This window comes from Notechis scutatus, chromosome 2 (genome assembly GCF_049901735.1).
Source record: "Notechis scutatus isolate UNSWTSFEM ecotype Mainland chromosome 2, rNotScu1.2, whole genome shotgun sequence".
NCBI classification, from domain to species: Eukaryota; Metazoa; Chordata; class Lepidosauria; order Squamata; family Elapidae; genus Notechis; species Notechis scutatus.
In genome coordinates, this window is record NC_142010.1 from 200519584 (window position 1) to 200546636 (window position 27053).

The following is a 27053-nucleotide window of genomic DNA, read 5'->3' on the forward strand; positions in this document are numbered from 1 at the left end:
CTGGGCTAATTTCAAACTGATCTACTACCCTTTCTCTTCATTTTACCATTATGTTCTTTCTTTCATCTAACTCATCCTTTTCATCATTTATTCCTTTCTGATTCCAAGTCACACCTTCTGGCCATCATTAAATGGGATCACAAATATTAAGCCTAATACTCACCTTAGCTTTGGTCAATTAAGGGCTTCTCACAATGCTTTTTTTTTTTTTTTTTTTTTTAGTAAAGTATGAATTAAATCAAGGATTTTCAAAGATTTCTCAGCCCATGGAAACTATTCGTTAGAATTAGGGTTTCAGCCTTGCCCGCTTTAAGATGTGTGGACTTTAACTGATCTAGAACAGTGTTTCTCAACCTTGGCAACATGTTTGGACCAACTCCCAGAATTCCTAGCGTGGCTGGCTAGGGAATTCTGGGATTTTAAGTTCACATATCTTAAAACTTCCAAGGTTCAGAAACACTGCTCCAGAAACTGCCTTTCAAGATGTGTCTTATTGTACCTCACCAGCTCAGAAGTACATATAGGTGCTAGCCACCCACTCAGGATACTTTTATTAGATTATTACTGGGATTATTACTGGGATTATTACTCTGATCAAAGTATTTTGTTTTGAATCTAATTTTGGCCATCAACCTTCTCTTCACCTTCTGGGCAAGGACGTGCTGCGGTCGGCTGAGCTCGGCCGCTTCCATCTCCTTGCCAGGATGAGCCTTAATTGCTTCGTATCAATTTCTCTCAGCCGATCGCAATTTTGCTGCCTTCAGGACGGGCTGAGGAGAAGGCGGCAGGCGGGCCAAAAGAAGCCTCCCCTGTATGGGGCTGAGGGAGCAACCTGAGTTGGTTGTAATCACACCCCTAAAGAGGAGAGTCCTTAAAATAGGGGAGGAGAGTTGGTGACAGCGCTGTGGGCTCTGCTCCTGGCACGCCGGGACCAACTGCTGGGAGCTCCCGCAATCGCAGCCTCCCTCTTCAACGGCGAGCTGAACCGTTCTCCCCTCCCCGCCTTTTTATTACAGCCCCCCCCCCCAAAGTCGGCCGCCTGCGCCCATCCCGCCAAGAGGCGCGCGCCATGGACCCCCCGCGGGCAGCGCCGCTCGCGCACATTTTCAGAGGGACCTTCGTCCACTCCACCTGCACCTCGCCGATGGTCATCCTGCAAGGCCACCTGTTGGGTGTAGAAGAGAGCGGGAAGGTGAGCTTGGGAAAGGGGCGAAAGGAGGGAAGGGCAGCACGAGGGCTCCCGACTCGCTGCCGCTGCCCTTTTTGGCACGGCGGGGGGAGGGGAGGGGGCGAAGAATGAGCTCGGCGCGGCGAGGGTTCCCGCGTGCCGCGCCCAGGCGGAGGTGAGGGGCTGCGAAGGGGAAAAGGCGACCGAGGTTGGGACCGAGGGAGAAGTTTGCGGGCAGGGGGGGGGGAAGTGATATTTTTTACCCGTTTCCCCCCTACCCCGCCGGTTGGCATGAAAACCCCGGCGGTTGTAGAAACCCCGAGATAGAAGAAGAAGGAGGAGGAGGAGGAGGAGGAAAGGCGGGTGGTTGTCGTGATTCACACAACTTATGTAACAACTGTGAAGAAGGGGAAAAAAAGTGAAATTGGGTTTAATCCAATCCATTTTCCAAGCAGGGAGAGCTAGTTTTCGGGCTCCTCAGAATAGCTGTAAATGATCGGAACAGAACAGAAATAGGGATGAGAAGATGGAGAGATGTTATTGATAGAAAGCCGGTGGTCTCCAATACATGAAAAATCTCTTCCCGCCTGTAAATGGCAGTTTAGCAAGCTGCGCAAATTATGCCAACTATAAAGGAGACCTGATAGAGATATCCCATCAAAATACTCTGCCCTTCCCCCTCACTTTTTGTTTGTTTGTTTGAAAGGGTCACACCGAGTGTTTTCAGTGCTGGCCATCATCAAGCAGGGCAAGAAAACACGATAGAAATAAATAATAAATACTGCTGTTCCCGGAGCCGGTTCTTTATCTGTCAACATAGAAGAGAAATTCTGCGCTTATGAATATATCTAACAGGAATTAATTTATATTCGGTCAGGTTAAAAAGTCATCTGCGCCCCTTTCCTAGAAAACATCATGATGGGTTTGTATATTGTGAGGAATAAATTAGTATGGGGAGTGTTGAGAACTTGCATCATTTGCACTGGAAAATAAAGAACTATAAAAATGTCGAGACTATTGGAAAATAAATGACTAGATATTTCAGGACAGTGCTCAGTGCTGATCCTCTTGTTCAGCTCACCAGATTACTTTAAGATATTACATTAACATCATGTTTAATATTACTTTATAGTATGAAATCCTGAAGAAAGTGTTTCAGGTGCATTTCCCCCCACTATTTCACCTATTCCCATTTTTTGGTTCAAAATCAGCAAAGTCAAATATTTGTTTAACTATTAGATAAGCAGTATTAAACAAAGCTTCCAAGCTTTGATACTTTAGCCATCTGGCTCTATATATCATTAGATGCCAACAACTCTAGTCTAATTAGATGCTCATTTAACAAGAAGTGTAATTATATGTTCCATATTCATTGTGGTATATAGTTAAAAGCTTAATGAAGCATATTATTGTGCAAGCTCATACACTTTCAAATATGTGTATGTGTGTAGAGAACAGATGACTGCAGTGACTAATATATGAATGTGTTTGGCATGGCAACCACATCTACTTGGTGGCTCTTGATTTTGCAGATCATTTAATTTAACTCCTTCCATTTTTGCTGTAGTACCACATATTTCCTTTGCTCCCTATGCCTCTTGCAATAGTTACTTTATGATGTGGCAGTTTTTCTCATAAAATAAGAAGCAGTCACGCAGTTAGATTACAGTATACAGCTTATATCAGCTAGGCTTTGATAAAGGTGCCAAGGTCCCATTCAATAATGGTTTGGATTGTGGCCCATTTTGAGAAATAGCAAGAGGTATAAAGGAGAAATAGCAAGAGGTATAAAGGATGAATGGGTGCCTTACCTGTTTGCAATGGTTTAGGCAACTGTTTTGTCCTATGATATTCCTTCCATCCCATAAGAGCCAACACTGATTCCAAATTTTGGCTCTACCAATATTGTGGTGGCCACAGAAGGGAAATTGCTAGGCTATTTTTGTACTCTACCACAGGGGTCTCTAACCTTGGCAACTTTTAGACTTGTGGACTTCAACTCCAGTGGTGGAATTCAAATTTTTTTACTATTGGTTCTGTGTGTGTGGCTTATTTGCTGGGCATGGCTTGGTGGTCATGTGACTGGGCGGGCGTGACCAACTCAATGTCACTCACATCAAGGGGTGCCTCACCTGGCCCCTCCCCTCCCAGCCATTCCTTGTCACCCAGCCTCAACTTATCTATAGTTCTGTAAAAATGTTGTTTACCTTTTTTGACTTTATTACTATACTATAGATGTACTTTCATGGACCACTGAAAGGAGGAAATGGCTCACATGCTTTACTCAAGAGTGTGATAGGCTTTTAAGGGGCTGCCACAAAGAAAGGGGGACAATGTTTTCCAAAGAAGCAGAATGCAAACAAGAAGCAATGGATGGAAACTGAACAGAGAGAAGCAACCTAAAACTAAGGAGAAACTTCCTCACAGTGAGAACAATTAACCAGTGGAACTGCCTGTCTCCAGAAGTTCTGGGTGCTCAACCACTGGGAGTTTTTAAGAAAAGACTGGACAGCCATTTCTCTGAAATGGTACAGGGTTCACCCCAAGGTCCCTTCTAAGTGTTATTCTGTTATTCTGACACCTTTCCCAGGATCTCTACTCAGAGTTTGGCATCCTCGGTTTTCTTGCCTGAGCTGGGGGTTGTTGGACTAGAAGACCTCCAAAGTCCCTTTCAACCCTTGTTAAACACATGTGTATTTTATGCTCTGGACTATTGACATTGAATGCATGTAAACCCTGAAAAATATGTGGTAGCCCTGGGCAAAAGAAACACAGAAAAATCACTCTAGGTGTAGGGACAGTGTAAAATATTAGCACATGATAAATAATGGAACAATTAAAAATAATAGTAGTTAATAGTTCACCCCAAGGTCCCTTCTAAGTGTTTTATCTCTCTCTTCCTATTTTTTCTTTCTTTCTCTACCTTCCTCTCTCCTCCCCCCCTCTCTCTCACACACACAGAGTACTTAACAGACAAGCATTTTGGAAGCAGCTCCTTTAAATTTTTCCAAGGCTTGAGTGGATTCTTTTACATTGCAAAAGTGCTCCAAGGCTGATTCACCCCACCCCCTCTGTCAGACCGCACTCTTTCTCACTCCAGGCACTTTACTCCCACGGGGAAAGTGATACTTGCAGCCTCCATGACTTTCTTCCTTTTCCCTGGGGAAAGGAAAGCTAGGAGAGCGATCGCAAGTGAGCGACAGGGTGACCGGGTTGGGGGCGTGGTCAGCCAGGGATTGCCACCAGTTCGGTGACCTATGCCAAATAACCGCTACCGGTTCACCCGAATAGGTGCGAACCGGTCGAATAGCACCTCTGTTCAACTCCCAGCCGTCTTCTTGCTTCTTCTAACAATCTTCCGGTTATGTCAGTCAATGTCAGTTTATCTCTGGTCAGGACTTCCAGTGAAGATACATAATCATCATAACTTTCATCCAATGAGGAAAGAATGACGTAAACTTGATGCAGCTCTGAAAATATCAGTTCTTTTTCATGTAGCTCTTGTAAAGTTCTTTTCATGAAGTTTAAATGAGCTAACATATCTCCACCTTTCAGAAGATGTGCTCTAAACAATTTACGTGTAAGATGTATGTGTGCACCTACACTTCACGAACATAAATCCTCTTCAAATTCTCCCAACACCTAGCAGCAGACTCTTCTCCACGAATATGGACTAGCTCCTGGGGTCATTCAGTGTTAGTCCAATTATACAAAGAGCTCATTCGTTGTTCTGGTTAAAGTGAGCAAGCTTCTTGGCATCCTCATTTTCTGGATCCCAAGCATTTACATCCAGTGGGTCTTGAACTACATTCCATAAACCTTCTCTACGCAGAAGTAGACTGCACTTCATAGACCAGGAAACATAGTTTGTTCCATCCAACCGGGTTATCAGTGATAGACTTGTTGAAGTGACTTGTGCCATCTTTATCAGGATAGTAAACCACAATTAAACAGTAAACAGCTGTCTGTATACAGTACTGTGCATTCACACTAACTCTCAGTTATCTGAGCCTGGTATGGTCTAGGCCCATAACCAGTGTTGAGGTAATTCCCCGTTAGGAGAATGAGCGCATACAGGGAGACGTATCTAAGAGAAGTGTTTGAATAATACATACACAGTACACAGATACACTGTACAGTAAATGTAGGTTTTTACTTCCAGAAAGTTTAAGCAAAGTTCAAGATAAGCAGTCCAAAAGTCATTCACAGGTAAATCAGTCAGTTTTTCAATCCAGGGATAATCCAAATATCAAAGTCCAGTGTCAAAAAATAGTTCAGTAACAAACTTACATCAAATCCAGGAATATCAGTCAATTAGAAGAAATGGAGAAACGGCAATACTTTCCAACAGAAGGAAACAAGAGATTCTCACTCAGACACACACTCTTCTGAGACTAAGACTAAGACAATCCAGGTTTCTGGCTCCATTTTATGGCTGTTTGAAAAACCACACCCAACTGCAGTTTTTGCAATCTCTTAAAGACATAGTACTAAAATGTTTATCCTGGTTTATATATTTCTAACCCAAATACCTGTTAGGTGACTTATATTCCTAACAATACCCTCAACCAGCTTTGCTGGGAGTTGAAGTCCACAAGTCTTAAAGTTGCCAAGGTTGGAGGCCTCTGCTCTAGCAGATGGTTTTGGTTAGCAGTTGTATTCTTTTAGTATACTTGAAACTTTTTGACCAATTTTCTTCTATTGAAGACAGAGCTATGTTTTCTTTTATTGAAGACAGAGTCAACAGAACATCTTAAACAACTTACTGCTTTCTCATACATAGAGCACAAGTTATAACAGACAAGTTGTAGCTCCATCAGCTTTTGTGTATAGTAGGGGAGAAAAGGAGCCATCTTTCTGTTAACAAGTTGTTGAGCTAGTCTTCTCTCACATTTTTTATACAGTTATATATTATTCTGCTTACTAAGCTATAGTTGAGGAGAGAATTCAGTGGACTTTGGTTTTAGAACAATCCTGAGAGGAGTGCCATGCAGCTATCAGTTCCAATGAAATAGTGATAAAAATGACATGGGAAAAGTGATAATCTGACAGAAATTTGCTGATTTTTTTTGCTTTATGTTTGATGACTCATTATCTTCCACTCTCTTTTGAAAATTATCATTTGACATATCTGGTTGCTGCCCAGAACATGGAGACAAGGCTATGTGAAAGGTATAAAAAGAAGGAGATGATTGGTTCTAGAGAATATACTGCATGTAGCTCAGGGTGTATCCTAGGTACTAGTAAGGGAGCAAACCCCACACTCATTTGCACTGATGATGTTACGTAGCTGGGTAACGAAATACCTGTAAGCAAACAACCAAATTCAAAGAGCACCAAGGACTCTACAGGGGGAAGATTGGTTTTTGAAAAGTTCCAGTGAGACCACCTTCCAGTAAATGGCAGGCAGATGGGCTTCTCCTGTTCCATTCCTGGGCTATAAAACATGCTCCTTTGGGAGCTGTGATTGGGCCCCACTCTTGCTTTTAGAAGATTGTTAAACAGATATTTTTTTATATTTTTAAGGTTTCTTTAAACAAATATATGCAATTATTCTCAGAAACAATCTTAAGACAAGGTAAAGTCTAACGTTCTAATACTCCAAAGAGGGGAAAATAAAAGGCTGGGTTATTGAGTGGGACATGATGGGATACTGCCCAGATTTTCATCAGCATCCCCAATTAAGAACAAAAATTAGATGACTTATTTCCTTCCTCATCAGCATTCCAAGTAACAACCTCCAAAGAAAAAGTCTCCAAGAATATCTTGTTCCCAAAGATCCATTTTATTAGAGATGTCATATTGGCACATCTGGGGAAAACCCCAATCTGAGAATTCCAGGTTTTTCCTAGCTCAAAGAAAACAAAAAATCCCTGCACTCATTCATAACATGGTCCAATTGTTACTTCATTTTAACTGGAGACTACTCCCAGCCATTCCCCTCCAGATGCAGGGTGACATGTCCTTGACTTTCTGAGAAAGGAATGTTGTGGCTAATCTTCCACTGCTCCTTGAAATCCCCTCTCCCAAATTCCCAGGCACTGAATGCCCAGAAGCCTCAAAGAAAAATAGCTTCCAAGCTGACACTCCTATTACTTGTAATGGTTGTAGATGTACTATTAGAAAGGAGGCATAGAAAGAATCAATAATTCAGTTAGGCAATGTACAATTAGGCAACGTGCAGGCTTATCAGAACTAGCACAATAATGATTGCTTAAAGCAGTTAATAGCAATGACTTTTAGGCTTGGAGCCAGAATGGAAAATACCTACTTAATAGGGATGAGTGTCTGAAAAACTGGTATCTCTTGTTTTATCTCACGGAGTTCAGTGATGCTTTGGAAGAAATAGTCAAACCAAAAAATAATTAATATTTTGTTTTAGTATGCCTATACAAATTCTTTGAAAAGTAGAAGCACCTCATTTCAAATCTCATCCTTTTGAAGGTTCATGCAGAAGTTGCTCCTGGCTGTCTCTCTATGTGTAAAGTGAAGTGGCTCCCTGTACATCCACACAGAGGCACCCACAAGACAAACAGGGGGACGCTTCTGCACTATTCATGCACATTTAGCTGGAGTAAAAGGCTGCATCTTTCGTATCTTTTTTTGAAGGATGGACACAGCCCGATGTGATTGTTCTTTTAATTCAGTTAATATTTGGCATATATTCAGCCATAGCTATGTTGCTCTGAGTTCTTCACAAGAATACAAATGGCCATAAAAGTGAAAATACAAGAACATTTATTCGGCAATGCTATTAAAAAGGAGATATATGAATAATTAATTTTGACTTTTACAATCTCTGTTTTTCTTCTTTGAAACCTTCTTTGAAAACTTAGCTACTGGTATGTAAAGATAGTATTTGAATTACAACCATTCATTTAGTAACTATTCAGCAGCACGTGCTTATGACCATCCTTGCACTTATGACTGTTGCAGCTTCTTCATGGTCACATGATACAAATTGGGCAATCAGCATGTATTTGTTGCAGTGTCCTGGGGTCATGTGATAGCCATTCATAACTTTTCAAACTGGCTTCTGACAAAGTCAAAGGAGGAAAGCTGGATTCGCTTAATGGCTATGTGTTTTTTTGCTTAACAACCATGGCAAAAATGGTCATAAAATTGGGCATGATTCAGTGGTTCCCATTGGGGGTATAAGTCAAGGACTACTTGTACTATATAAGAACACATTCATTTTCAGTGAACTGAATATTTGTCTGCCTTTTAACTTTTTGCAGATAAATAATCTGAAACAACTGTGGCAAGGTTCACACAATGTTCCATCATATTCTTAATGTTTTCTAAAATTGTGTGAGTACATGGGTACATATTAGTGGTGGGATTCAATTTTTTTACTACTGATTCTGTGGGTGTGGCTTGGTAGGTGTGGCTTGATGGGCATGACAGGGGAAGGACACTGTAAAATCTCCATTCTCTTCCCGCCCCACTAACCTGCTTTCCAGCTCTGTTCTTCTGTGCAGGGCAACAAAAGAAGACCCAGCCAATCAGCTGGGACTCGGGAGGCAGAGAATAGATGGGGGTGGGGTCGGTGAGAGGTGGTATTTTCTGGTTCTCTGAACTACTCAAAATTTCTGCTACCGGTTCTCCAGAACTGGTCAGAACCTGCTGAATACTCTGGTACATATAGTACATCATACTAAACCAAGACAAACTGCACTTTAGATTTATTCAGTGTGTTGAACCTAACTTCTGTGTATATGGATGGGATATCTTATTGAAGAATACTTTCCTTGTGACAGTTGGAAAAGTCTTGGTGTCGGCCCCTGGGAATTTACTCATGTATGGCACTCGCTTGGAGCCCGACACATAGTTGGGGCTGCGGGACTGATGGATGTGTGAACGACTGTCATTTATGCTGAATTGAGAGGCATGGGAGCCGCCTGGAACTGTATTTGTTGCAATGCCATGGATGCTTGCCTCTCTAGACAGCTGTGAGGCACATGGACACTAATCAATCAGTCATCAGGCTTGGAAGATAAAGGAAGGCTTTTCATTTAAGGCAATTTATAATAATTGGATCAATCTGAATCAATATTATTGAATTGATATTATTACTATTTTAAAAAATTCAAATATACACCAGTAAGGCACTGATGTTGATATAATATCTTTCAATAGAACATATTATTTGGAAGATATAGGTATAGTGAAATAAAGTCACCTTCTTATGATGTAAGTTACACCTTTCTCTAGGTTCCTCCAACATGTCCTTTCCCTGTCCATCTTTTCATCAGTCTAAGTATAATTTAAAATTAGACTTTTATACTTCTGTCACTATCCTAGTCTGAAATCCTTACTTTAGAGTGCCTGCTACCTTTTCCATTCCAGAGATATATGCCTTTGTCTGCACAACACATGTATATTTTAGGTAGTTTATAATTAACTTTGTTTCAGTTTATTTATCTTTATCTTACACAATCTTATAAGTCATTCAAGTTCAGCAGTTTGGGAATAATGCAACGCAACTGGCTCTTGAACAGTCAACTGGTATAGTAGCAGAAATGTTATTTTATGATCTTGCATCAGGCATGTTTTTTCAGTGGAATAGGTTTACTGTGATACATCAATGGATGAACATTTGAAAAATCAGATGATGTGTATATGTATATTGGTTTGCCTTATAATCTGATTAATGTATACTTATTAAACATTGCTGATAAACAAAAGAAGCAAAACTGATTCTATTGACCAATCTTTGCAATTTGTTTTTAGCAATTCTAGTCTTTGTGGGCCATATCCGTTTGCTTTCTTCATCAAATGATATTTGCATAATAAATACATTATTGTACTATATGCTGTTCCATAATAACATTAATACAAAAATGCTGTGCTATAAATATAGCATTGGCAGCTTGTCTTCCATGACAACAGTCCTGCTTTCAACAGTTACCATCTGGTGCTATATGTTTATCTTTATTTCACTTTTTCCAGTTATGAAATTTGTATTTAATCAGAGTATTAATTTTTCCTCCTGTTTACTTCAACATCTCTGCACTACAGGATTATATTAATTTCTTATCAAAAGGTATGAATGTATGTGTAAGTTATATAATTACATGCTCATGTGGAATTATGTCATATTATTTGATTTATAGCCACTCATCTCACATATGTGACTCTGCGTGGCTTTCAATGAAATAAATAAAACTAGATACATAAAATACAAAAAGTTAAAATATATAATGTAAATATCCTCCTTTAGGATACTTCACTTGGCAATGCTATTTAGAAGAATAGGAGATACAATTTATCATAGAAATGAAAGTTTTACAGCACAAAAAGGGTAATGAATCTGCCTCTTTTTCACCACCCAAACAATTTGCTAAGTTAAAAAAAATGTATCTAATGACTGGTCAGAACTAATGAAACAGGAAGACATTTCCAAGTTGTTCTTTGCTATAAGAATTATTGCTGATAGTGCAAATAAACCATTTGACTGAAAGGAATTTAGTTGCAACTAATCTAACAATAAGAAATTTTGAAGACTTAATGTGAGATTATGAAATCTGGATGCCAAGCATCATTGCATCAGTAAAGCTAAAACTATTACACAGTTATATGACAATCAGAATACATTATATTTTTGCAGTAAATTACTAAATGATTTATTCCTAGATATTAACATTAGACCTCAGGACATGGAAAGTGTGCCCCCTTCAGGGCACTATAATCATCTGGTGATAAAAAAAAATCAAGACAATAAGTTTTAAGTTTATTATGTTAAAAAAGCTATCAATCCAAAGGCTAAAACAATGAGAATATTTACATTGTAGTGAAAGAGAGTCCAAATATTTTAAGATTTAGCATCTGAAATTCTGCAGAAAAGAGGTCCACTTAAAACTACCTTAGAAAATACGGGATAATTTATATCTTGATATTCCCCTTCGGATTAGAATTCAGTCTACATGGGAAGAAAAAAAATCTATAATTAAATAGATGAATCAAATGAATTCCAAATGAAGTATCTTGAACTGATCGATCAAGATAAACAGATTATGCCATATCCCATCCAAAGAGGCAGCGAGAGGAGGAAGAGCACAAACAGGGAGAAAGAGAAAGATCGACTATCAGCTCTGGAGTGGAAGAATAAAAGTAATCCAAAAGAGGGGAATAATAAGTGATAATAATGATAAAAGGAATAATATATATATAGATGCTGATGTGTACACAGCATTTAATGATTAATAACTAAGTAAACAGATAAGAACTTTAAAAAAGAAGCTCTTCTTTTCCTTTTATTTTTAGTTTTTAGGTCATTCATTGCAATGGTATGTTATACCTTGAAGGAGAGCAGCAGAAATCTAAAGTTACACACAATCCCCAGAGTTTATCTGGGTGACAATTATATAGTCACTTCTGGAGGTGACAGCTCTTCAGATTGGCCTGTCTATGGTCTACAGCAGGGCTCGCCAACCTTTTGGATCCCAGGGCCCACCAAATTGATACTTTTAAATCCTGAGGACCACTAATACGATTTTTAAAAAAAGCTAATATATTTAATATATATATATTATTAAATATAAATTTATATTATATTTATATAACATATATATATATATATATATATGTTTTCTGACGTTTTCGCGGGTATTTGTATGTGGATCTTTGGTTATTTGGGTTTTCTCCCACATAAAATTGGAAGTATCTAGGTGACGTTTCGATGAAGTCTCATTCATCATCTTCAGGCTTGTGTCTTCAGCTTTGTGCTTCTCGGAGTAACTTACTCCGAGAAGCACAAACTCTGAGAAGCACAAACTTACTCCGAGAAGCACAAAGCCGAAGACACAAGCCTGAAGATGATGAATGAGACTTCATCGAAACGTCACCTAGATACTTCCAATTTTACGTGGGAGAAAACCAATAACAAAGATATATATATATATATATATATATATATATATATATATATATATATATATATATATATATATATATATATATATGGCATTCAGCTTTGTCTGGTATTTTCCCACGTCATTGTAGTTGTGCTTTTAAAGTTTAGCAGCGTTTGGCAGAATCTCATCTGCCATCATCAGGCTTCTGTATAGTGTTCATCTGGTATACAGAAGCCTGATGATGGCAGATGAGATTCTGCCGAAACGTTGCTACAACTTTAAAAGCACAACTACAATGACGTGGGAAAATACCCGAACAAAGTTGAATGCCATACATGTAAGTACCATAAAACTTAAAACACACACACACACAAAACACACACACACACACATATATATAAAATTTATATTTAATATAAAAATTATACACACACACACACACACACACACACACACACACTTATTTAATTATAACAAAAACATAAATGCTTAATGATAACAAAATAAAACATTCCAGGCTGGAAGCTTCCCCCTACCTGCACCTTCCAAAGAGACAGAAGAGCCTTTCAGATGCCAGGTGGAGGATTGAGAGAGCTCAGATCTGCAGCCGAGGAAAAGCTGGGGGGGGGTGCTCTTCCAGCCTCACCTAGAGACAGGCAAGGAAAGGTGTCCCTGGGGGCACTTCACTCGCTTTAGCACTTCGCTGCCAAACCCAGCCACAGCCAGTGATTATTTGGGAGTGGGGAAGTTGGGCGAGAGAGAGAGAGAGAGAAAGCATCTCTCGCATTACCAGGGGAGGAAAGGAGATGAAACCAAACTAACTCTTTCACTGAGACCTACAAAACTGTTGTTGCTGCCGCCGTGTGTGGGAGATGGTTGATGAATGCATCTCAGGGACCTGACTCTGGGGTCCCTCGAAGAGCTGGGATGCAAGAGAACTGCGTGTCCCAGATTAATTGCTTTGGGGGGCCATTTCTTCTGTGGCCCACCAAAAATTTTCCATGGCCCACCGGTTGGCGACCACTAGTCTACAGCAGGAATTCCTGTTATCTTTCTTTACATCAATTAATACATTATTATTAATACAGTGTATTTTGCAAACCACCATGTAAGAAAGCCATTTTAACATATTCGTGCTTGAGAAGGATAGCAGAAAAGTAATCAATCGATATTTAGATTCCATATTCTAACTGCCAAACATGCAACCAACATTTGCTCACCTTGATCTCTGCAAAAGTTTTGTAAGGCTTGAGGTTGAGGATGAACGAACTAGAGTCAGATGGTCATTTCATAAACATAAAACAGTCTCTTGTTTTCAAGCAAGCAAGGTTTGCTCCAAATATCTATTAAATCAGAATGATGGGAAGAACAAACCTCAAATTTAAAGACTTGAGTATATCAACATCATTTACATCTTTGCACTTACAGGTAGAAATGATCCATTATATGAGGCTTCATTCTTTTTTTTCCAATGAAGATTCTGATTTAACTGATCCATGTCTTGAGTTTTCAACTAAGACAAGCCAAGATGTCAAGCTAAGCAGGAATTGTCATGAAACTTAAATCTAAGCCCAAGTTGGGAAGCCTGAAATGATCACAGTTTACATTAAAATAGTATGGTATTATACAAAGATGCCTGGGAATTAAATTACATTTCAGACAATGCCCTAATGCAGCATTCTTTATAATATTAAATATAATGCAGAAAAGTTATATGTATCTTAATTGCAATATCACATATGTATCTCCCCTGCTCTTTAAAACACCAGCAAAGTTGTCTGGATTTCCAATTGGAAACTTCTGATTACAGTAATTAGAAATTTTTGTAATTAGTAATTTTGTTTAAACAAAATGTCCAGCCATCACTATTACATAGGAAAGGAGGGTAGGAAAAGGAATAGGAAAGGAAGGGCTGAGGAAAGGAGAAAAAGCAGGCTGGCTTTACAGGCTGAGAGGCAGAATCGGTAGAAATGTTCAGTAAAGGAAGAGTAGGCATTCCTGTTAATACTATGCAATGAAACCAGCAAGTAAATTCATGGCTCCTAAAAGTTAACTACTGTAAGTTCTTTATTGTCTGGTTTCAAAGTCCCAAGATAAGGTAATATATTACACGCACAACATGTAGGAAGAGAAAAAAAAACCACAAAGAAAATTGGAAGAAGGAAAAGGGTGGGGGAAGGGTGATATTGGGTGATATTGGGTGATTAAAGGGTGATATTGTATTTATTTAGTAAATTTATCAGCTGCCCATCTCATACACATGATATGAATTTTTGAATCTCTATGTATTACTAATAGAATGATTGAGTTGTCCAGGTTCTTGGCAGCTTGCACAGTAAAGAAAATTAAAATAGCCATGGTTAAAGAAATCCCAAACAATAATGGGATGCAAATGTTTATGGTGGCAGAGAATATTTCTATGGAGTTAAACAGCTGGCGCAGAATATTTAGGTAGCTCTCCCCAGGTGTTGGAGGGAGGACATCTCTAAAACACATGAAATACTCCACAGTTACAGAAATTACTTGTACAGTTTCTTTTGTATTCAAATATACAGTAGAATATTTTCTTTCAGAATGTTTCTATACACTGACACAAACAATAAGCTGTTACTGATCTATAGAACATCACAAGATATTTAATTCATCACTGTTACTGTATCTGTGAATTTGAACTGCTGGCTATGTCTACAAGAAATGCTTACACTGATCTTCTGATCTTTTACCATTGGTAGATGTCCTAAAAGCAGTAAAATAGTAGAAAAGTGAGCATATTTTTTAATGTATCTAGAAGCTGCAAGCGCAAAGAAAATGGACTGATTTGTGCCACAATGAAGAATGGTCCAATTGATTTGTCATCCAACTGCCTATTTTTAAAAAAACAGTAGTATGAAACATTTCATATGAATTAATTTTTATCATTAACAAAAATAAAACATAGAATAAATATTTGCTAAATTGTCTTGCATACAGAATGATATAATGTATATATTTCATTCTTTTACCATTTTCTTAGATCGCATTTTTTGAACCAGCTGATGGACAAGACAAACTAGTGAAGAAGTGGGGATTTAAAGCATCTGATATACAAGAGCTCAGTAATAAGTATGCATTTGTTCTATGTTACATTCTCAACAAATTATTTGTCTGTATTTTTTTCAAGAACAAATTGTGGCTATAAATCTAGTTGACTAAAAGCAGAACAACTGGTAGCACCAGTTTAGATATACAGTAATAGCAAAGAAGCTAAGGACAAAGCCAAATAGGATTAATGAAATACTATGCACCACTACAATTGTTTTTATTGTGTTAGAAGAGGATCACCATGCAAGAATTTAAATCTTAAATGTCCTGAGACGTTGTAAGATTATTTCTGTTGATTCTTGTTTGTTCTTGTCCTTTTTTACTTGGCTGACAAAAATAAATCCATTTATGTAACTTCCTTTCCCTTCCTTTGCCATGAGCCATTCCAATTTATTAATATTTTATGGCTTTCTAACTTAATAAGAGTTGTACAGGCTTTGAAGCTATTGCAGAAATGTTTTGGACATTGTTTGGTCTTGGGGGGAAAAGTCACACAACTCATTAAAGCAGCCACATCTTTTTTTAAAGCTTCAACCTATAATTATATTTATGAACATTAGAGGGAGGCTCTGCTGATGGGGAATCTGAAACACGTCTGAATAATTTGCAAACTGTGTGCAACTCTATTATTTATCAGTTGTATCATTTGATTATCTATTTAAACTATTTGTGTAATGCATTGCACACAAAAAAATCTCATAACAATTTGCACTTAAGAGAAACTGTTCAAACAATCGATAAAAATTTATATTAAACACTGTATAAATGTACAGTAATAAACTCTCTCTCTCTCACATACACACACATACAGACACACACTAATACAGTATTGATGTCAGCTTGGAGTTTATCGCAGCTACTGTACATGGAAAGACATAAAGAACATTTATCTTACAGCTTAAGCCGCTCCTGCTTTAAATAAGCTTAAGAAAAACATGTTCCACTGAGACATTGACCATTCATTCCAGAATATTTGCTGGAATGTTCATGAATCACATAAGATGCAATGTTGACAATAATATACAAAATATATGGTGTAACAAAAATAAACCTTTTTCAGGCAGCTGGTTCAGTATTATGTAACTTAAGGAATTATCCTATGATGGGCACAGTCTGCCTGCCAGTATGGATTATGAAGTCTTGATATTACAATTGCCACAATCTTACTGCACAAGAAATTATAATTTGAAATACTTCGTATTTAACTATGATACCAAAGATTCCTTTCAAGAAAAATGTTATTATCTGAGCGTGACTTGATGTTTGAACCAAAAATTATCCAGATCTTTCATTCCTTCTCTGTATTTTATATCAAAATGTCTTGTCCATTTTTGTGGGCAGAGAATGCCAGGATGTCTGTCGACTATGTCAACCAATCAACAATTATTTTTTACTACTCACTCATGTTAAATCAATGAGATTTCCCAGTTTACTGCACAGTATTGACAAGTTCTTCAGCTGCCCTACTACAAACTACAATTGCTTCTATCAGCAGACTGAGCAGAGTGTAACTTGCCACTGGAAAGCACAATTTTAGGCAAATCCTAGACCAGCGTTTCTCAATCTCAGCAACTTTAAAATGGATGGATGGTGGTCAGAGGAATTATGGGAACTGAAATCCTCCCATCTTAAAGTAGCCAAGGTTGAGAAACTCTGACCCAGATGATTACACTGCAGGATTCAAGAGGGCTAAAACTAGTACATAATAATTCTGAACATAATTGCAATAAATTCTTAAATACTGTGCAAGTCATCCGTTTTGATTGAAGCGGTTTATTTTGGGCATAATCCATGTAGCCTCTATGACAGCTTATTTATGTTTGCAATGACTTTCACTTCATTAGCAGTGAACAGCTTTTTAAAATAAACACCTTGATATGCCCTGTAAAGAAAGAACAAAGAACAAGGAAGTTACACAAGAAACACTGGGTGTCCTTCAGTACATTTTAGATAGCATGACTTCTGGATAAGATTTCTTAATAATTGTTTATAAAAAGCCACCAGAAGATAAATCATATAGAATTATTATATGATTTATAAAACCATGATAAATAGTTTAAGATTTTCTGGTGTTCTGATCAATTAGCACCAGATACTCAAAAAATACAATATACATAAATGATAACAATGAACTAAACAATGGCAGAAGCAAAACTACCCCCCCTCCCAAATACTTCACTTAAACATCCAAAATTTGCCAAGTCAGCATCGTTGCTATGACTTCTCATTATCCACTGCTTCTGGGAGCAAAATTAACCAGAAAGGCTGAATTATAAGAAAGGCTTACAATACAGGTCTATTGTTTCCTGGCTAAGAGCCTCTTTTTCAACTTGAAACCACCCTGATGCACTCAGACTACTGCAGGGGCATCCAATCTCTGCAGCTTTAAGACTTATGGATTTCAACTTCCAAAATTCCCCAGCTAGTTGGCTTGGAAATCCAGGGAGTTGAACTCCACAGGTCTTAAAGTTTCCAAGGTTGGACACCCGTAGGCTACTGTTTTCTAACCAGCTATGATATATATATATATCTATATATATATATGGTCTTCAGGTCAGTGGTGGTATTCAATTTTTTTTACTACCGGTTCTGTGGGTGTAGCTTGGTGGGTGTGGCAGGGGAAGGATACTGTAAAATCCCCATTCCTTCCCCACCCCACCCCACTAACTTGCTTTCCAGCTCCGTTCTCCTGTGCAGGGCAACAAAAGGAGTCCCAGCTGATCAGCTGGGACTCGGGAGGCAGAGAATAGATGGGGGCGGGGCCAATCAGAGGTGGTATTTGCCGGTTCTCTGAACTACTCAAAATGTCTGCTACCGGTTCTCCAGAACTGGTCAGAACTGGCTGAATACCACCTCTGCTTCAGGTGCTCTGATTTCAAGCTAAGATTATTCCACAAGCATAGTAAGACATCCAGGTGAGATTTGATTAGGGGCTCTGAAGAAGCAGAAGAAAATGATACATGATAATATAACACAAATACACACTTGTGTCAGACATCATGATGATGTAATAGTGTACTGTATGTAACTGCAACATTTGTGTGATTACATCATCATGAATATATGATGTTAATATCACTGTTACTGAAATCACTGGATTTAATAAAATGCAAATAATAACATTGGAAAGTTGATGTGCTTGTTTCTCATACTTTTTCTTTCCCAGTGAATTCTTCATGCCAGGTTTGGTTGATGCCCATATCCATGCCCCACAGTATTCCTTTACAGGGATACGAGGAAATATGACTCTTTTGAAATGGTTGGAAAAAACCACTTATCCAGTAGAGGCTGAATTCAAAAAAATTGATTTTGCTGAAGAAGTGTACACTAGAGCTGTGGTAAGACAGATCTGTCTGTCTGCTTGTCAGTTTGTCCCATCTATCGTACCTCTTCCTTATCGCCATAAATATCTTGGGGTTCTTTCCCTACTATTATTATGTTTTACAATTATATATACAAAAGATTATTTGGGAAAGGTTATGCTGAATTTTATATAATAATTTGATAATCCTTTATCTCTTCTTCTGAATTCTTCATTTCTAATTCAATACAAACATACAAAGAAAAAAATTCTTCTTCCTGATTCCTTATGGTTCAACATGTTCAACATCAATAAACAGGAACAATTGGAATATACAGTATAATAAACATTATTCCAAAGCTGGAATAATTAAACCTCTATGTTTAATTGTCCTAGATAATTAAAACATAAGCAGATAAAGCTTAAAATTGCTTTAAAATAGGCCTCCACTTTCCGGGTTTTTGGAAGAACATTAAGATCTGGCTCTGTAAACTAGCCACGATACCCAAGAGTGGTACGCAACCTGGGGGTGGTTGGTGGCTTGAGAGTGCTCTTTCCATCTTTTCAACTTTGTCTATTTCTGTAGGATTTTACGGTGTTGATTTGTAAACCACTCAGAGTCACTTAGTTTGTAAGATGAATGGCATATAAATTTGATGAATAAAATAAAATAAAATGCAAAACTCGGTTGTTTGGAAGAAGTCCCACTGAAGTCAGAAAGATATAAAAAGTTGAGTAATTATTTGGACTTGATTTCAGGAAAGCACTGCAGAACGGACACTGCATCCATCTGCAGCTCTTTAAAATAGCGGCAAAGATCAACTGTAGAATTCTGGGGGAAAAGCATGCTTCCTTTAAAGAGCTCATACCATGCCATTTCTGAAACAGCTTTGAAGAATTAAATACAAAATGCTGCCTAGCCTTAATGAATACATGTTTATGCAGCTGGACATCAATTTTTATACAATTAGTTTTGCATGGAGTAGTTTTCAACTCTTTAAATACATATGGATGATTTCCTAGTTATTACACCTGTTTTATAAAACAGGAAAGGCTAAGTAAATATAATACTGTTGTTTTGATAAAATACTTTATGAAACACTTATTAGATGCATGCATCATTTTTAATCTCTGCTCATGATCTAGCCATTTTTAAGTGCAACTAATCTCAATGCTGAAACGGGGCATGCAGCTTTTTTTCTCTTTGAAATTTGTGAGATTTTAAAAAGGGAGCCAACTTTGAATAGATTAGATTAATGAGAGGTTAGAAATGGAGTCACAGTTTAGCTGCGTAGTGTCCTTTAAGTACGACGTAGTCTTAGTTCTATAATCAATATAAAAACGACCAATCCTATCACTCTGCTTCCCTTTAATATACACTCTTTTTGCTTTTCTTCTATTTTCTCTGCGAAATCAAATCCTTCATTATATGAAAAAACAAGATATAAGATGATATGATTTGTAAAAACATAAATTTCAGGAAAAAATTAGGACAAATTAACACAGTTGTACAAAGGAAAAAAATAAAATGGGAGTCTATAACTGTATGCACCTACATATTAGTCATTCAGATTAAACAGAGATAAACCAGCTATTCTGATTTATCACTGGCTATATTTGCACAGTGGATTTGTTTCACTGTGATTTATTGAATAAATTATAATGCTTAACAATATGCTAACCTGGAGGCAAGAAACAGCATATTTGTTTTGCATAATTTGAACTAAATCTTTGTACAGGAAAAAGAATAATAGTTTCTGCTTTGTTTGCTGAAGGCCATAATTGAATCCTTAGTAGTTCTCAAGAGACAGAAGGGAAGAAACATGCCCGCCAAGGAAAGATAGAACCCTAGGACACGTTAGATAATGTTAATACACCACTAAGACTTTTTAAAAATTAGATGACATGAGGTAGTATAATAAAGGTATTTTTTCTGTAATGTCTATAATAATATTTTTGTCCTGCCAGTTGTCCTTGATTATATAGATATGACAGGTTTTTTTAAGAAAATGGTAGCATTATTCAGTGCATTATTCTTTCCTGAAACAAATAAATTGTGTGGGTTTTTTTTCTCTATAGAGGCGAACACTCAAGAATGGTACAACTACAGCTTGCTATTTTGCCACAATTCACACAGATGCTGCTTTGCTTCTGGCTGACATTATAGGTAAGACTGAAAGATTGTCAAGAACTTTTAGAATGGGCTAGCAGAAAATAAATTGGGATTTATTGGTCAGTGATTAAAAGTAGATTGGTAAGCCTTTCTGAAGTGCAATTATCTAATAATAACAATAATTAAAATGTATTTCCTTCTCAAATTAGTTGCCAGTAAAAGAACACATGAAGGAAGGACTACTTTTGATTTCAAATTCCTGGACTAAGTGTATGAGGCATCATATATATATTTTTTTGTTAGTATATGTCTGTGTGCCCACATGACTATTTTGTATTTGGTTTCTGGGTTAGTGGAACCCAGATTTATTTTCTGGAGTCATAACTCATTCAAGCTGTACGTTCTGCTTCAACGGCAGTGAATAAATCTGGGAAGCTTCCCAACTAGATATGAAAATAGTTATTCTTTGCTCTTAGTCTGTGAAAGCTGCGTAACAAAAGCTAACATAATTTCATCTAATCACCAAAAACAAACCAACAAATCCCAATTAAGTTTATTGTTTTCATCCTTATGAGAAAATATTTCCATAAAATATGCATTTTTCTACTGTTATTTTTATTTACTTCCTACTACTTATATAGCATTTTTTTCAATGTTTGAAATACTTCGTTTTGCTTTCAATTCCTCTAAAAGAATCTACACTGTGTATAGATGAAATAAGTTTTAACTAAGGAACTTATAACTCACATCTCACAATGGTAACTATATTATGTTATATCCTATATTTTGTAAATGCTTTTGGGTGGTGGTGGGACTGTAATAATGGTGTGGCTAAAGGATACAAATTACACAGAGAAATAATCATGAATTGCATGGAACTCTTTCTATACTATTCCATTCCAAATGAGTGCCTGGAATTGTGTGGTATGTTGTAATGTCAGAATTTATTGGCATTAAAAAAAAGACTTGTTGAAAATGAGGATCAAGAAAATTATTCTTAATCTTGTTCTCCTTCTTATCTTGTAGATAAATTTGGCCAGAGGGCATTTGTGGGTAAAGTTTGCATGGATATCAATGAAAGCTTCCCAGAATACAAGGAGGCCACCAAAGAATCAATTGAGGAAACTGAAAGGTGAGCCAGGTAGTTCTTCCTGTATAGAATAGAATACTTTTTATTGGCCAAGTGTGATTGGATACACAAGGAATTTGTCTTGGTGCAAATACTCTCAGTACACATAAAAGAAAAGATACATTCATCAAGAGTCAAGAATCATAAGGTACAACACTTAATGATAGTCATAGGGTACAATAAGCAATCAAATCATACTAGGAAACAGTCAATATAAATCGTAAGGAAACAAGCGACAAAGTTACAGTCATACAGTCACAAGTGGGAGGGGATGGGTGATAAGGAGTGATGAGAAGATTAACAGTAATAGTAGTGTACACTTTGTAAATAGTTGAACAGTGTTGAGGGAATTATTTGTTTAGCAGAGTGATGGCTTTCGGGAAAAAACTGTTCTTGTGTTTAGTTGTTCTGGTGTGCAATGCTCTATATCAGTGGTTCCCAAACTTTTCGGTCCACTGCCCCCTTGGTGCTACAAACTCATCCTCAGTGCCCCCCACCCAGGGGTGAGATTCAAATTTCTGTGGGTGTGGCCTAATTTGAGGGTGTGGTTTGCTGGTCACATGACTGGGTGGGCGTGGCTTGCTAGTCAGTGACTGGGTGGGCATGGCCAGGTGACTGGCAAACCAAATACAAGTGGTCCTCACTTAATGACCAGTTGTTTAGCAAGTGTTCTAATTTATGACTGGCCTCCCCAGAGCTACTTGACCAGTTTTTGGAATTTTGACAGCTTTAGATCAGGGGTCTAAATCCCACCCCTGCCTGTGTGTGAGAGAGAGAGGGAGAGAGAGAGGTTGGATCAGATCTCTCTCTCTCTCTCTCTCCTACCAACGCCAGAAAGCCACCGTCAGTCAAAATTCATATTAGTGGTCTCTGGGATTTAAAATTATGAGTTTGATGGTCCCTGAGGTCCAAAAGTTTGGCGACCCCTGATCCAAAGGGATGAGCCTGAGAGAGGGAGAGAGAGAGAGAAAAGAAAGAGGGAAAGAAAATAAAGAGAAAAGGGAAAGAAAGAAAAAGGGACAAAGAAAGAGGGGTGGTGGAAGGAAGGGACAGAAAGAAAAAGAAATAAAGAAGGAGGGAGGGAGGGGGGAGAAAGATAATGAGATATCTATTCCAGTCCAATCACCTGCTCCAGCAGGGGTAGAAGGGTAGTGTGTGTGTGTGTGTTTGTTCTTCTTGTAATTTACCAGTTTTGCCTTCTTCAGAATTGGCACTGTAATACATTGGGGAAAAGTAATTTTTAGGGTGGAGATCTGGTCCAATGGATCCTGTTTAAAGCCTTAACAAAATGTGAGAACTTCCTGATAGTCTTGACCATGTTTTGTCCACAAAACCTTTAATAGAAGCCAAAGAGGTTTCAATGTGCTGGCAAAGATTTTTCAATGTGGAAAAGGGCCTCAGTCTAAACTAGGCCTCATTCAATCTGATGCATCAGGTCTCTCTCTCTCTCTCTCTCTCCCTCTCTCTCTCCCTCCCTTCTTCCCTCCCTCCCTCCCTCTCAGACTGGCTTTGCTCTACTTTCCCAATGTGCCTGCGGGGCCGGCACTTCGAACATGGATGGATGGATGGATGGATGGAGAGAGAGAGAGAGAGAGACAGACAGGCAGGCAGGCAGGCAGGCAAGCAGGCAGGCAAATAGACAGACCTTTTGGATGGATGGATGGATGGACGGACGGACGGACGATGGACAGACAGACAGAATGCGACTGCAGCAGCACTTTGGGAAAGCGGTGGCAGTGGCTTTTCCAAATGTGCTGCTGCATTCGAGGCACTGGTTCTGGAGCATTACTACAGTCAATGGGTGAACCTGCAGGGCCAGCGCCTCGAACGCCCCCTGCCGCCTCTTAGCATCCCCAAGGGGGCTGGCAGAGGGGGGCTAAGAGGCAGCAGGGGGGCGTTCGAGGCGCCGGTCCTGCAGGTTCACCCATTGACTAGCACCACTCCGGAGCCGGCGCCTCCAATGCGGAAGCGGTGGCACACGTTACATGCTGCCATGGCCGCGTTCACCCCCTGCCACCTCTTAGCGCCCTTCTACTGGCCCACTTGGGGATGCTAAGAGGTGACAGGGGGGCGTTCGAGGCACCGGCCCTGCAGGTTCACCCACTGACTGTAGCACTGCTCCGGAGCCGGCGCCTCAATGGGTGAAACTGCTGCCTCTTAGCACCCCTCTGCTGGCCCCCTTGGGGACACTAAGAGGTGGCAGGGGGATGGTGCATTGAACGCTGCCATGGTGGCACATAACGTGCCACCGCTTCCGCATTGGAGGCGCCGGCTCTGGAGTGATGCTACAGTCAATGGATGAACCTGCAGGACCGGCGTCTCAAATGCCCCCTTGCCGCCTCTTAGCATCTCCAAGGGGGCTAGCAGAGGGGCGCTAAGAGGTGGCAAGGAGGTGGCACATCGAACAAGGCTGTGGCGGCACATAACGTGCCACCGCTTCCGCATTGGAGGCGCCAGATCTGGAGCGGTGCTACAGTCAATGAGTGAACCTGCAGGGCTGGCACCTCGAATGCCCCCCGCCGTCTCTTAGAGCCCCCTGCCAGCCCCCTTGCCTCTTAGCACCCCCTAAGGCATCCCACCGCCCCCAGGGGCGGTACCGCCCACTTCGGGAACCACTGCTCTATAGCATCATTTTGAGGGAAAGAGTTGAAACAGTTTATGTCCGGGATATGAGGGGTCTGTAAATATTTTCACAGCCCTCTTTTTGATTCATGCAGTATACAGGTCCTCAATTGAAGGCAAGTTGGTAGTAATTGTTTTTTCTGCAGTCCTAATTATCCTCTGAAGTCTGTGTCTGTCCTGTTGGGTTGCAGAACCAAACCAGACAGTTATAGAGGTGCAGATGACAGACTCAATGATTCCTCTATAGAACTGTATCAGCAGCTCCTTGGGCAGTTTGAGCTTTCTGAGTTGGCGCAGAAAGAACATTCTTTGTTGTGCTTTTTTGATGATGTCTTTGATGTTAGGTGTCCATTTTAGGTCATGTGATATAATAGAACCTAGAAATTTGAAGGTCTCTACTCTTGATACTGTGTTGTCCAGTATTGTAAGAAGTGGTAGTATGGGAGGGTTTCTTCTAAAGTCTACCACCATTTCTTTGGTTTTGAGCGTGTTCAGTTCCAGTTTGTTCCAGTTACACCACAAGGCAAGTTGTATAACCTCCTGTCTGTATGCGGATTCGCCGTTGTCTCAAATGAGACCAATCACTGTTGTGTCATCAGCAATCTTCAATATTTTAACAGATGGATCGCCTGAGATGCAGTAATTGGTATATAGGGAGGAGAGAAGTGGAGAAAGCACACAGCCTTGGGGGGGGGGGCCCTGTGCTAATTGTACAGGTATCAGATGTGATTCTGCCTAGCTTCACCTGCTGCTTCCTGTCTGTTAGGAAGCTTATGATCCACTTGCAAGTGTGTTCAGGTACCACTAGTTGGTTTAATTTATTTAAAAGTATGTCTGGACTGATGGTATTGAATGCTGAACTGAAGTCTACAAAGAGGACCCTTGCATAGGTATTTGGAGATTCAAGGTGTTGTAGGATATAATGCAGAACCATATTAACAACATTTTTAAAGAATGATGAAAGAAAGAGGACATGGATTACCAAAAATTAAAGCAAAGACTAACATGTGGCATCTGTTTCTATTTAAATGTTTCTAATAGGCTCCTACCACAGTAGGAATAATTTCACAGTATTTGGGGTTTTCTCAAAAATGTTACCAAATTTTTTGAAAAAAAGAAGAAAAGCAACTATAGAGAAACTAATGCCTGTATTGATGTAGCAATAGCAACAGCAATAACACTTATATACTGCTTCATAGTGCTTTCAGCCCTGTCTAAATATTTTACAGAATCAGCATATTGCTCCCAACAATCTAGGTTCTCATTTTACTGACCTCAAAAGGATGACAGGCTGAGCCAACCTTGAGCTGATCAGGATGGAACTGCTGGCAGTAGAATGCAGTTAGTCTGCAATACTGCATTCTAACCACTGCACCACCACAGCTCTTATATAACACATTTGTGGGCACATAACTTTTCTAACATCTTGAAGGTCATTGAACTGAACTCAAAGCTCATGTGTGGATAACATAAAGGTATAAGCAGAACAATGCTACACTTTTATGAAAGTTCAAGTATTAAAGATATTTATTTATTTATAGGGCTGCCCTTCTTAAGCAATTTTGGTTGCTTACAATGTATTTCAGATAGCACTGGCTGATTATGTATATATAAACATAGTCATATATTTCTGTTCATGTGAAGAAACATCCTCCTCCTCTTCAACTTCTGTGTAGCTTGATTGATCAATCGATCGATCGATTCATTGGATATAGTCACCCACCTTGCCTTAGTAATTCCAAGCAGCTAACAATATATAAAAGCACAATCCGAATAAATAATAAAACAGCATAAAAACCCTATGAAGGCAGACAAGATAAATCTCTACAATAACTTTAACCATAACCATATCCCACTATCTACCTGATTCCCAAGCCTGAAACATATTTATGTCTTCAAAGATTTTAGAAAGATTAACACTGCATTGGCATTCCATTGGAAAATACTTTGTGCTATTTGCTGGGAACTTGAAAACTAATAAGTTATGGTGGAATATATGTGATAAGAATGATTTAAGGCCTCCCAGAGCCCCCCAAGGGGTTGCAAAGCAGAGGGGCTGCCAAGAAAGGGACAAATCTCTTGAATAATGGCAGCTGACTGCAGCTTGATTTAAGACCCAGCCCTGACACACATTTCTTTGCTGGAAACAATAGTCTAGTTTCTGGCTCTTGCATGACAATTCACATGGATTCTTCCCACAAAATTCTGATCTCTGGACTGACTGACAATCCTCACCCAGCTCTTGGAACCTTGGAATGGTTTTGGAGTGTTCTTCACTCTTCATTTGTCAAACACTCTGTTTTGACTTGTATGCTTTGGTTGTAGTTATCTCTTTTACTTTGAGTAGACTGTGAATTACCACCACAACTTTGTGTGGGTCAGTATTTGAAATCAGAAGCAGAACAGTTTATTTCCAGTCTCATTAGCCCTGAGCTGACTTTGGAGTGAAACTTTAACTAACAGCCACACTGAGAAAAATAAACAGCATAGAGAAATTGCCATTGGGAACACCCAGCTGACTCAGCAGCTTGCTTTACTCACAGCCCAAATGCAAACATTACAAGTCTAGTCAACATAAGCAGTGACTTTAGCAGCAACCACTCCCCACTCTTGTAGAAAATTTCCTATTGCCTGTCTACAAAAGTCTCATGGGATGCTGTATCAGTTTCTTACCGGTGGGGCACATTTCAATCTATATATGAACATGCATGGGGAGGATTTTCCAACAGACATCAAGGTGGGTTTATTCTGGAATTGTTACTACTAGGCCACACCATTGTTAA

General features: G+C 39.0%; 1 protein-coding gene across 1 annotated transcript in view; it reads left to right on the forward strand.

Annotated features, from left to right (window-relative positions):
- Nucleotides 1–907: 907 nt before the first annotated feature.
- GDA (guanine deaminase) overlaps nucleotides 908–27053 on the forward strand; it is a 47057-nt gene continuing 20911 nt past the window's right edge. Inside the window, exons 1-5 of the mRNA XM_026675273.2 lie at nucleotides 908–1192; nucleotides 15038–15126; nucleotides 18272–18443; nucleotides 20486–20573; nucleotides 21546–21651. Coding sequence (XP_026531058.1) covers nucleotides 1070–1192; nucleotides 15038–15126; nucleotides 18272–18443; nucleotides 20486–20573; nucleotides 21546–21651 — 578 coding nt within the window. The 5' untranslated portion in view covers nucleotides 908–1069. The remainder of the gene's footprint in view (nucleotides 1193–15037; nucleotides 15127–18271; nucleotides 18444–20485; nucleotides 20574–21545; nucleotides 21652–27053) is intronic.